The 12,498-nt window shown below is 38.1% G+C and overlaps 1 protein-coding gene across 1 annotated transcript in view; it reads left to right on the plus strand.

The window, feature by feature from the left end:
- The window catches only part of NECAB1 (N-terminal EF-hand calcium binding protein 1), a 176,524-nt gene that overhangs the window by 8,962 nt on the left and 155,064 nt on the right, over positions 1 to 12,498 (plus strand). The window contains exon 2 of the mRNA XM_032760018.2: positions 1,009 to 1,033. Coding sequence (XP_032615909.2) covers positions 1,009 to 1,033 — 25 coding nt within the window. The remainder of the gene's footprint in view (positions 1 to 1,008; positions 1,034 to 12,498) is intronic.

The raw sequence follows: 12,498 nt of genomic DNA on the forward strand, positions 1-12,498 counted from the left end.
CAGTGCATTGCCTATATATTCCTAGGTTCAAAGTCAGCAGAAGGTAGAGTATGTCTCTCTCCTAACCACTCAAGCAAAACCATGGCCTGTCATTCACTGGCCCTAATGTGCTCATCCCTGAGCAGTCACCGTGACCAGAAGGATATGACACCATGTTTGTCAGATGTAAGTGCCCTGCCCAGCACTGGAGCACCTAGGCCAAGCATGTAGGAAAGGTTGGCTTTCCAGAAGAACATTAGAAATCATTACTAAAGAGTAATGGATACCAGATGGCCAAATAGTTCTTATACATCAAGACAATTTTAAATACGTCCAAGATAATATGATTAATAAAGTATAAATAAAGTAGATATAGCATAGACATGTGGTTACTCTTTACCCATGATGTATTATTTTTCTTTTATGTTTTGTTGAATCCCAGTTTTATTGAGGTATGATTGACTTACATTAATATGCACATATGTAAAGTGTAAACTTGAAGAGTTTTAACATATATGAAACCATTACCACATTCAAGATAATAACTATCTCTATCACCTGCAAAAGTTTTCTTACATCCTCTTGTAATCCACCCTCCCCTGCCCTGCCCATTCCTAGGAAACTTAATCTGTTTTCTGTCCCTATAGATTAGTTTGCATTTTTAAGAATTTTATATAAATGGAATTATGAGTAAGTATTCTTTTGCATCTAGGTTTTCTACTCAGCCTAGTTATTTTTGGTTCTATACAAGTTGTTGTGTGTATAAATAGCTCATTCATTTTTATTGCTCAGTAGTATTCTATTGTATGGCTATACCACAGTCGGTTTGTTCATTCATGGTTTGTTTATCCATGGACATTTGGGTCGTTTTCAGGTTTTAGATATTATAAAGAAAGATCTCAATTGGGAAATGCTTACTTAAAATTAGAATGTATTTTATTTAATTATGAATAAATTATGTGTAAGTGTAATGTTCACTGCAATATTTATTTAAAATGGTGATAAATTTTTTTCCTTTTTCCTTTCCAGATACTGAGGAGAGCAGACAAAAATGGTAAGACCAAAAATCTACAGTTTCTATTTATTAATCTTACATTTTATATTACCTTCTAAATAATAATCAGGAAAAAGGGGAGAGTCCTGGAAAATGACATATAAAATACTATCTTATTGTACTAGTGATCGTTTTAGATAAGTTTTAGGCCCTAAATATTCATAAGAAGTTGGCAGAAGGATTTACATTTGAAAGGAATGTTTATGCCTTTGAAGTGAGGAGCTCTGCCATACTTGGACTCTGCCTTTTCCTTTTCATGCATCAAAAAATAATTTTGTGGCAATAATAGCTTCTATTCATTGAGTGTCTACTGTGTGCCAGGCATTGGGCCAAGTGCTTTGTGCATATTATGTCCTAGAATTATTACAATACAAAGCTGAGACTGGACCCCAGGTCTGTATGACACGCAAGTCTGGACTCTCCACACTGAGCTTTATCGTGGCCTTGGGGATTTTACTGCACTCCCAGAGGGCTGGAAACCTGCATTGCTAGCTTTATCTCTATCCCATTGTTCCTGGCCACTGCTTTCCCATTTGAAGTGTATGCACTGGAAATGGTAATCTATAGCAACAGAAAAGTAGGAGATGGCAACCTCGAAGTAAAAACTTGCTCTGTTGATTTAATGATGACTGCACAACGTCTAATTATAAGTTGTCATAAGCAGTATGTTTTGACTCTATTATTCCACTAGAAACTTTGTCCCAGAGAACACCAAATAAAAGCTTGTTTTGTTTTTGTTTTTTTTTTTCTTTTTGCTGCTATACTGTAAGTACTACAGTAGAGGTATATTCTTGACAAGAATTTCTTGACAAATTTAGGATACAAAGGGTTCTTTCCCTTTTTTGAATCCCATTTCTTATCTATGGGGAGAGATTACAGGCAAAGTCCAGATCTGACAGTTTAAAGACATATGTTGTGGTCTATTTTACCCTTAAGCGGGCAGATCAAGAAAAGCTTGACTGACAAGACACACCTTTCTACACAAAAGATTATTAATCCAAGGAACAATGTAATAGCATCCCAAGTCCCAATAATATTTAATTGTGCTTGGCCATCAAAATATTTTCTCAGATTGTGTTGTGGTGATTGATATATTGTCAGTTCAAATGTGCTTTTTGTTCCCACTTGAAGCATTTCATTATTTTGCTTTTAGTTTTAGTTTTGGGGTTTTTTTTTTTTTTTTTTTTTTGAGACAGAATCTCACTCTGTCACCCAGGCTGGAGTGCAATGGTGGGATCTCGGCTTACTGCAACCTCTGTCTCCTGGGTTCAAGCAATTCTCCTTCCTCAGCCTCCTGAGTAGCTGGGAATACAGGCGCACGCCATCACACCCGGCTAATTTTTGTGTTTTTAGTAGTGACAGTGTTTCACCATGTTGGCCAGGCTGGACTCAAACTCCTGACCTCAAGTGATCCGCCCTCTTCAGCCTCCCAAAGTGCCAGGATTACAAGTGTGGGCTACTGCGCCTGGCCCATTTGATTACTTTTAAAGACAGAAATAATGATGGCATCATTTTGTCTTCTCATCTCATCCTTTGGTCTTTTGCCTGATATCCAGCCCCAGGGATGCCTGGTGTACAATTGAATAGCCCACCTGTCTCTATGCCACCTGCCTTGTATTTCAATAGTAGTCTCCAGCTCAGAAATGCTTTTGTTCCCTCTCCACCCAAGCTCCTAGTTTTCTCAGGCTATACTTTCATTTCCTAGACCCCAAAGCTCTGATTTAGGTCCACCCTTACCTTTGTATGTATTTCTCTTCTTTCCATCAGAATTAGCATAATCCACAGTCAGAATAAAAAGCACTGAACAAAACAATGCACATGATTCAATGGTTTATGATAACCTCAAATACCGTGCTGCATGAAGGGGTCACTTGCACTGGCAGACCCATGTCTCATATTTCCTCACCTGCCCCCGCTCTGCCTTCCTTACCACCTCTCCTAATGTCCATTCTAACATGCTGTCAGACTACCTGCCTTTCTGCTCTTACCTCTCAAAATCTTCCACACGTATCCTCCTCTGCAGCTGCTGAAGCACTCAGTTCCCCTGGGCACCCTCCATCTGCCACACTGTTATGTTACCCTGCTGTGACCTCCGCCTCCTATAACTTTCCACCCTCAGTCAGCTTGAGAACACTCACGCTTTGCTTACATCTCTGCTCAGAGACACCTTATCTGGGAAACCTCCCCCAGTTCCCTCAACAGGGCCCCACCCTCTCCCTGTGTTCTCAGCACAACTGGGCAAATTAGCACAATTGAGTGTTCTCAGCACTTTGGCACATATTGATTATTGTCCTTAAGGTGGAGACTGCTTGTTGGCTGGAGATTGTACTTCTCTAAGCCAAACATGCCTCTCTAAGGCAAGGAACATAAGTTACAAGTAGGTGGTATGCCCAGCCAGTACTAGATGATCAATAGACATTTGTTTAATGAATTAAGAAGAAAATACAGTATATATACTATTCAGCCTTAAAAGAAAGAAGAAATTCTGTCATTTGTGACAACATGAATGGAATTGGAGACCATTATGCTAAGTGAAATTAGCCAAACACAGAAAGACAAATACCTCTTATACTTCTATATCGAGCCTAAAACAATTGAACTCACAGAAGCAGGGGGTAGAATGGCGGCTACAGAGGCTGGGGAGTGAAAGGAATAGGGAGGTAATAGTTGAAGGGTACAAAGTCTCAGGAGGAATAAGTTTAATTTTTTTTGAGATCAATTGCACAGCATAGTGAATATAGCTAATCATTGAGTTCTGTACATTTTAGTATCACTGAGAGTAAATTTCTTCTAATGTTCTCATCACCAAGAAATCGCAAATATTTGAGGTGATAAGAGACATTAATTAGCTTAATCTTTCCACATTGTATTCAAAAATCATAACATCACTTTTTATCCCATAAATAAATACAACTATAATTTGTCAATTTGTGATAAAAAATAAAATAAAAAAGGATTGAGGATGTTCTGCTCCATTATTTCTCTCTCTTCTCTCTGTCCACTTTTCCCCCTGCCTTTCATCCCACCTTACTCTTCTCCCTCATTCTCAGTGTAAAGTTGAAGGGAAGCAGAGTCAGGCAGTTTGGGTTTGAACCACAAGTATGCCACCTAGGAACTTTATAAAGAGCATAGATAATGACATCTACCATGTCATGTGGTAATTATGAATAATAAATGAGGGACTATCCATAAACTTACTAGGCAAGTGCCTGGAATGTAGTAACAACTAAACACTTGCTCATTTTGCTGCTATTATGATTAATATTATCTCTATTGCTACTGAAAGCTTGAGCTGTTTTTTCTGCTGTGATGACTTGGCTATCTGAGATACTTTTTAACATTTTAGTTATTTCTATTTCAGTGGAGTTTAGTAGAAAAGAAAAATAAAGCTATTTACCTTATATGGAGTATTTGAAAGGGAAAAGGATAGTGGATAATCTAATGTAAATGAGAAGATACAAGCATATAAAAGTAAGCATCCTTCTGTACCATGTGTTCATGGCATTCTGTATTTGCAAATAGACAGCTGCTACATGTATTTGAGCTCTTGCTAACAGACCCTCATGTGATAGAATCCCTTGTGGACAGCATAATTGGTGACAGAATAACAAAAGGAAGAAGAGGCAATAGGCACTATAATTGTTCGCCTGCCCAGAGGACAGATTTAGCTTTTGGAATCTATCTGGCATCTGACAAAAAAGAGAAGCTGCTGGATAAATTGGGCGGGGTGGGAGGGATACACATTAGCGATTAGCTATAATAATGACATCTTGGAGAGATTTTTTTGGTTGGTTGTTTTTTTTAAATCATAGGCTAGGATCCTAAACATAAAGATAGCCCTCAGAGTAGGATTGCTTAGGAGAGATGCTAGTGCTTTGAGCCAAAGAGACCCAAATTCAAGTTTTTAGGAACATAAAACTTCTGAGAAAGCTTATTTACAGGTTGAATGAAAAAGGAAATGATACATGGGTATTTATACAATTTGCAAAAATATTTTTAAAATTTATATTTTATTTTAAAATATTTAATTGAGAAATAAAGGTCAAATATATTCAAGGTATATAATATGATGCTTAGATAAATGTATACATTGTGTAATTCTTATAATAATCAAATTAATTAAAACATTCATCACCACCCATCGTGTACATTAGAGCCCCAGAACTTGTTCATCTTATAACTGAAAGTTTGTACCCTTGACTATCATCTCCCATTTCCTCCACCCCCAGCCCATGGCACCCACTATTGTACTCTCTGCTTCTATGAGTTCAACTTTTTCAGATTCCACATGTAAGTGAGATTGCACAGTATTTGTTTTTGTGTGTGTGTGTGGGAGGGGGGCAAGAATATCTTTGAAATCTTAGTAAGAGGCAAAATGAAAAGCTTCGTAGTAGTGAATAGTACCATTGGATTCCTCTTGTTGATTTGCACTTGTTAAGGTCTGCTATCATTCTTGATCAGTAAGTAGGAAGGCTATATGGGTGGCACACTTGATCCCTGTTTAATCATTGTTCCCTCTAAGAGATTTTTATAGTTCTCCTCAGGCCTTTAGTCCAATCCAGCAGTCTGCACGTATTAAATTTGTGAGAGCAGAGATGGTGCCTATTTCACATACCCTCAGGTCCACCGTGGTGAGCAAAATGCCTGCTGCAACACAGACGTTCATAAATATTTGTGAATTATTTGTAAGAAATGCATAACCAACAATTTCACTGAAGAAATATAATCATATATATAATTTAATCAAACAAAGCACTGTTGTTATTTATCTGTTGTTTATTAATTAATAATGTTCGCTAAAATGTATGGAGGAGATATTACGAGCTGAGTCCTACCCTCTCTGATTTATATACATTGTCTTCAATCATTATGACAAGCCAACAGAATAAACAGTTTAGAGCAGTGGCGAGAATGTAGGCTTTGAGGTCACACAAGCCCATGCTTGGCTGCGCCTCCTTCTAGCTTTATGACCTTCAGCAAGTTGCTCAACTTCCCTGTGCCTCAGTTTCTGCATCTGCAAAGGAAGGATAATAATATTACTTCTCATAAAGTTGTTTTGAGAATTAAATGAGATTATGCCTCTGAAACACTTATCCTGATCTCACCTAGTGATAATTGCTCAATATTTTTAGCTATTTTTATTATTTTCCCTATTTTTTAAGTGAAACAAATGAAGCTCAGAGATGTCAGATGACTTTCTCCAGGTTACATTGTATGTTAACAGTAGCACAAGATTAGTGAACCCAGGTCTATTTCACTTCATATTTGGTGATTTTTTTTCACTTTGTTGTATATGCACCTATGTATGTATTTCAGACTACAAATATACAAATATAATTATAGTTAGAGCCTGAATTTTTATACATCTTGAATATGATGTTCTGGCGCTCCAATATGTGGTAGTTTAATTGATTTAATGCATTTGATGTTTCCTTGGTAGTCTGAATTATGAATGAATGACTAATACACCTCCAGAAAATAATGTTGGCAATGAAAATCCTAGCCTAAGAATAGTTGATGTAGTATTTATGTATTTAGAGATACTTTAAAGACTTCATTGGATTATGATCAATTCATTTAGAATTGATTATGTAAGAATTGGTAAGAGTCTTTCCAAACTGGTCACTTAAAGTTTGGTTTATTCTATTAACATGTAAAAATATGACCTTGAGTAGAAGCTGGAACAAAGGTTCGGTACATATGAGTATTTCCAATAAAGGCTGGGTCATCACCTAGCAACACTTCAGAGTCCCACAGAGTTCTGTGATTCTGTCTTTCGCACTTGGGAATAAGGCTGCCCTTTGATGTGAGCTACTCAATCAAGCATCACCACCCCACACTGGGCTCTCCAGACCCTCTTATCTTCTAATCGGGGCTCCTAGCTCTGAATAAAATGGAAAGATTAAGGGCTGGGCTCTAGAAATGAGTGACATTGACATAAGGCTCTGTATTTCATAATTCCTCATATTTTGCAAACATTTTTGGGAAAATAAGGAAACTGAGAATCAGATAACTTAAAGATTAGTGGGGTTCTCACATAGCTCTGTGCTCATATGTTAACTCTCAGGTACACGCAGATGCCTCAACTACACATCTACTAGCTCGAAAGTCAAAGCAAAGTCTATTAGAAGTGATTCATTTAAAAAAAATGCCCTAACAATGACCTTATTGAAAGAAATGGCTCCTCCACCACTGCAAAATATGTGGGAAAAACCCATGAGTGCAAGTTCTGACTGTAATGATTTTTTTAACAAAATAAAGAAAAATAAATTTTCTATTTTCATAGTATGACTTTTTTTTCTAAAATGCAAAGCACTTTCACACCCATAAATGTGTTACTTTTCTGTTAAAAGCAGAAAATGGAAAATTCTTATCTTTACATAGCTGGGTTTATCAGCTGCCACAGAAACAAACAGAAATTTCAGATTCACTTTCCTGAGCCCTCAAAATGGCTCCCATGGGCTGTCAAAGGCTCAAAAATCAGGTCCTGCTCCAATACCAGATCCTGGAGGGCACACAGCATAGACATCCCAAAACGTGGCTGCTACCTTAAGTGCTTTCTGTAATGGCAGTCTGTGGTTGTCATCCCAGCCTTCCTTTCCTTTCTGTTCCTGCAATTTAATCGTCTACTCTGCTCCATCTAGATCCCAGAGATATGTAGTATAATGGTTAAGCTTATATATGATTTTGCAGTCAGATTACCTGGGCTCAAATCCCCATTCCACTTACTGTGCAATTTGGGTAACTAAATTTCCCCACCTGTGAAATGGAAGTAAAGTCAATGCCTCTCTCGCAGACTTGTTGGAAAATTAAATAGATCATACACAGAAACTCTTGGAAAGGTGCCTGGCCCTTAGGAAGTTCTTAATAAGTATTATCTATTTCCATTGTTTCATCCTAATCCTTTTTTTTTTTTTTTTTTTTTTTTGAGATGGAGTCTCACTTTGTTGCCCAGGCTGGAGTGCAGTGGCGCAACCTCGGCTCACTGCAACCTCCACCTGCTGGGTTCAAGCAATTCTCCTGCCGCAGTTGCCTGAGTAGCTGGGACTACAGGCGTGTGCCACCATGCCGGCTAATTTTTTGTATTTTTAGTAGAGATGGGGTTTCACCATGCTGGTCAGGCTGGTCTCGAACTCCCGACCTCATGATCTGCCCACCTCAGCCTCCCAAAGTGCTGGGATTACAGGCGTGAGCCACCGCACCCGGCCTTTTCATCCTAATTCTTATTCTTATTTGGTGAGACTGTCAATCACAATGTCCTGGTGCTGAATTTTTCACATGGCAGCGCCCAGAGGTCTGTCCATGACCACCTTACTAAGACCCCAGAGCTGACTAGTGTTTGTTCTGCCTTTGCCCTGGTTATTCAGCTTTTCTTAGTGTTTGCAAACCAATAATCCTAGCTGAAATTCTCGTGTGTCTTGGAGTTGGTGCTTTGTGCCCAGCCACCTGACTTGCCCCTCTAGATGTGTCTCCATCTCAGGACAGGAACCAGCAACCAACCCTTGCTCCAACCAAAAGTTTCAGAGGCTTCCACAACTCTTCTCTTTCTCTAGTAATTCCACATCCAATCTATTAGCAGGCCCTGTTGGCTCCACTGTCAAAACATCTTCAAAGCCTAGTCACTTCTTGCTATTTCCAAATCTTCAACCCTAATTAAAGCCTCCTTAATCTGGCACTTAGCACACAGCAAAAATTTCCATATTAGAGCTATTGAAGACTTCAGAAAATCAGTGGCAAAGATGATAGAGATAAGAAAATGCATTTGATACTTTTGAATATATAAAGCAGACTTGGTAATTAATTGGAAGTGTTAAGTAAGAGAGATGAAGGCATTTACTGACGTGGACATTTGCAAGGTTGTGTGTGTTTCAGATTTCCAGTTTCTGACTTCAGTAACTAGATGGATAATGAGGCTATTAACTTCTTTATGGTTATGAAAGTGTCTTACATGTGAAAAGCTTGATTTTGTTGTAATATTGGTCACTTTTAGTTATGAGAGTTCTTCTGTGAATATCTGTTGATCTAGTAATAAGTGATATTTCTGTGTTTTTCTTAATATTCAGAATCACACCTAAGTTGTTAAAAAATACTGAAAAATGTAATAGCCTGTATATTATCAACTCTTTATGGCCATGAGAATATTGGTTTAGAATTTACAAGAAAATATTACAGTAATAACAGTAAATAATCTTATTAAAAGATTATTATGCTGTGCTAGGCATAATTTTATTTAATCTGTATAACAATATTGCAAGGAAGATACTGTCATCGTCCCAATTTTATTTATAAGTAATCTGAGACATAGGGAACTCATCCAAGGGTATGGAGTGAGTAAATAAGATTTGTATCCAGATTTTCTTCTAAACCAAAAGTCTTAGCACTTAACCAGGATGCTTCATTTGCTGTGGCTCATCTCTGTAGCAGAACTGTGCTGTTGAAATCTAGAAATACCAACATTTCCACATGGAGAATCCTAAATGATTCAGTGTAATTTTTAAAAAAAGACAAAAATATTTGAAATTATTTTGGCTATATTCCTGTTTTAAGGTGGCATGGTATGATGGAGAGTTGGAACTTTAGTCTGCCATTTGTTCATTCACTCATTCCTTTATTTGCTTAATATTTTGTGAGTGCTCCTTAAATGCCAGAGACTGTGCTAGATGGCGGGAATACAAAGACAAAAGAATACATTTACTTTAGCATACATTTACTTGGATGTGATCTTAGGCTAATTCATTAACCTCTCTGAGTTCATTTCTTCATTTTTTGAAAATAGGAATAATAAGAATTTGCAGGGCTACTGGGAAGAAAAAGCCAAGTAAATATAGTTAAAGTCCCAAGGATGTTGTTTAGAATATTGTGAGTAATTAAAACATGTCAGTTCCCCTTTGCCTTCACTAATTTCTTATAGGTCCTAAAGATATGATTTCTTCACTTGCAAACTAAGGAAGGCAGACTATAAAAAAACTGAGTCCTTACAAGATTTTACGTTACTAGGACAAATTACATACTTGTATAATAAAAGGAACTCACCTTTGATTTTTGCACATGGATTTGAGAAAACTTAGTCAATAAACTCTAAACTCTTAGAGATTTGAGGAGGGGTAAGGGGCATGGTGGTTGGGGACAACATTGTCCTCTGGGAGCTTAGCATCTTCTTGATAGATGAGTCATGCACACAGAAAAACTTGAATATTTTTCTTTTCTTTTTTCTTTTTTTTTTTTTGGAGACAGAGTCTTGCTCTATCTCCCAGGCTGGAACGCAGTGGTGCAATCTTGGCTCACCGCAACCTCCACCTCTCAGGTTCAAGAGATTCTCCTGCCTCCGCCTCCTGAGTAGCTGGAACTACAGGCACGTGCCACCACGACTGGCTAATTTTTTTTTTTTTTTTTTTTTTAGCAGAGACAGGGTTTCACTCTGTTAGCCAGGATGGTCTCGATCTCCTGACCTCATGATCCACCTGCCTCGGCCTCCCAAAGTACTGGGATTACAGGCATGAGCCACTGCGCCTGGCGAAAATTGATTAATTTTCAACATCAATGTCAACCGCACAATTCTGCTACAGCGAGGAGCTACAGCAAATGAAGCATCAATAATTTTCAATGCGTTCACAATGCAAGAGGCATCACTAAGCCAAATGAGTGAGAAAACACCCTAATGCACTAGAGGAGGAAGAGGTCTCTGGGATAGGATGGCCTAGGAAGGCTTATGGATTCATTGTCCTCAAATAAATCTCCAAAGATGAATAAAAATTCAGATAGCTAGCAGAAAAGAAAGATGATTATCAATTAGGACCAATTCAGTTTAAGTGACAAAAACCTAATTCAGATTAAAGTAAAACTGGGAAATTGTTGGCTCCTATAATTGAAAAACTCCCCAAATGATAAAGCTTTGAGTACAGCTTTATCTAGGTATTCAGAAATTACTCTCTTTATCTATCTCGTTTCTTATCTCTACATCTCAATTTTGGTTTGTGTCTGGTTAGTCTTCCTTTCAGGTAGGCTTTCTTACCGGGGGTGGCGAGATAGTACCTAGAACCCATCCCACCAGTTCAACACGTCAGAATAAAAAGAGAATTTCTCCTTTACATTAATTTTAGCAAAAATCTCAAGATTTTCTCTGATTTATCAACTAGTCACATGCCCATCCTTGAAGCAATAACTGAGGGTTTGGATGAAGTGGTTTTCTAGGCTTAGATTATATACACACCCCCAGAGAGGATGGGTACACCTCAAATAGAGTGGGAGAGAGAGCAGATGATCTCTCAAGCAAAAATCAGTGTTTCTACCAAAAGAAGAGAGAATAGATGTTGACCAGGCAAAATTAACAGATACTCCTCTTTTGGAGGATAAACTAGCTGAAAAAGCAGTGATTATCCAGTGAGAATGCAGGTATAGAGGAGGGGAAATGCAAGCAATTGGATTATGTATTGTACTCCTGTTTCTACCTCTAATGCCTGTGTTAAAATATTTAATTTTCATTTACCAGTGAAATTTGTCTACAAATGGAGTATTCTTCCCGTTGCTAATTTTGAATCTACATCCGCTACAAACTAAATATTCCTCCGACACATGTTTCATCTGTCATTCTACGAAAGCCTGAGTAAATAGAAGTGTTTTTTTCTTACTTTTCTCTTAGGCTCACATAAAATGTTATTGTTAATTCTCCATGGAAATGACATTCAACGGATTTTTTTCACTAAATTAGGAGCACATTCTCTCTAGCCACAAAAACTAATACACATTCATTCCCTCAGAATAAAGACAGTTTTTTTCATTTTCCCAGCACAATTCCAAGTGACAAAAATATTTTGATGTAACAAATGAGCTTTCCCCAAAAAGTATCTAAATATATGATGTGAAGTCAGTAAAGAGCCAAGCATTTGACTGAATTATTCATTTTTCTACCTGATAACTGAGCATTTGGTTGATTTTAAACCGAGAGCAGCTTTAATGACCCGCTTCCAGGAATGTGTCTCGGGAGGCGTGCTTTCTGGGACCTCATCTGAATCATTTAGCCTTGTCATATTTCAGTTTCCTTCCCCTCCTGAAAAGACAAATAAGAAGATGAAACTACTTCAAGAAATTATCGTGATGACTATAGTCAACAAAATTTAGACTAAAAGTGTCTCACAAGATAACAGGTCAAAATATACTTAATTGTGGCCGGGCGCGGTGGCTCACACCTGTAATCCCAGCACTTTGGGAGGCGTGGCAGGCGGATCAGGAGGTCAGGAGTTCGAGACCATCCTGGCTAACACGGTGAAACCCCGTCTCTACTAAAAATACAAAAAATTAGCCAGGGGCGGTGGCGGGTGCCTGTAATCCCAGGTACTCTGGAGGCTGAGGCAGGAGAATGGCATGAACCCGGGAGGCAGAGCTTGCAGTGAGCTGAGATCGGGCCACTGCACTCCAACCTGGGCAACAGAGCGAGACTCCATCTCTAAATAAATAAATAAATAAAT

Source organism: Hylobates moloch, unplaced genomic scaffold, assembly GCF_009828535.3.
Source record: "Hylobates moloch isolate HMO894 unplaced genomic scaffold, HMol_V3 SCAFFOLD_9, whole genome shotgun sequence".
Classification (NCBI taxonomy): domain Eukaryota; kingdom Metazoa; phylum Chordata; class Mammalia; order Primates; family Hylobatidae; genus Hylobates; species Hylobates moloch.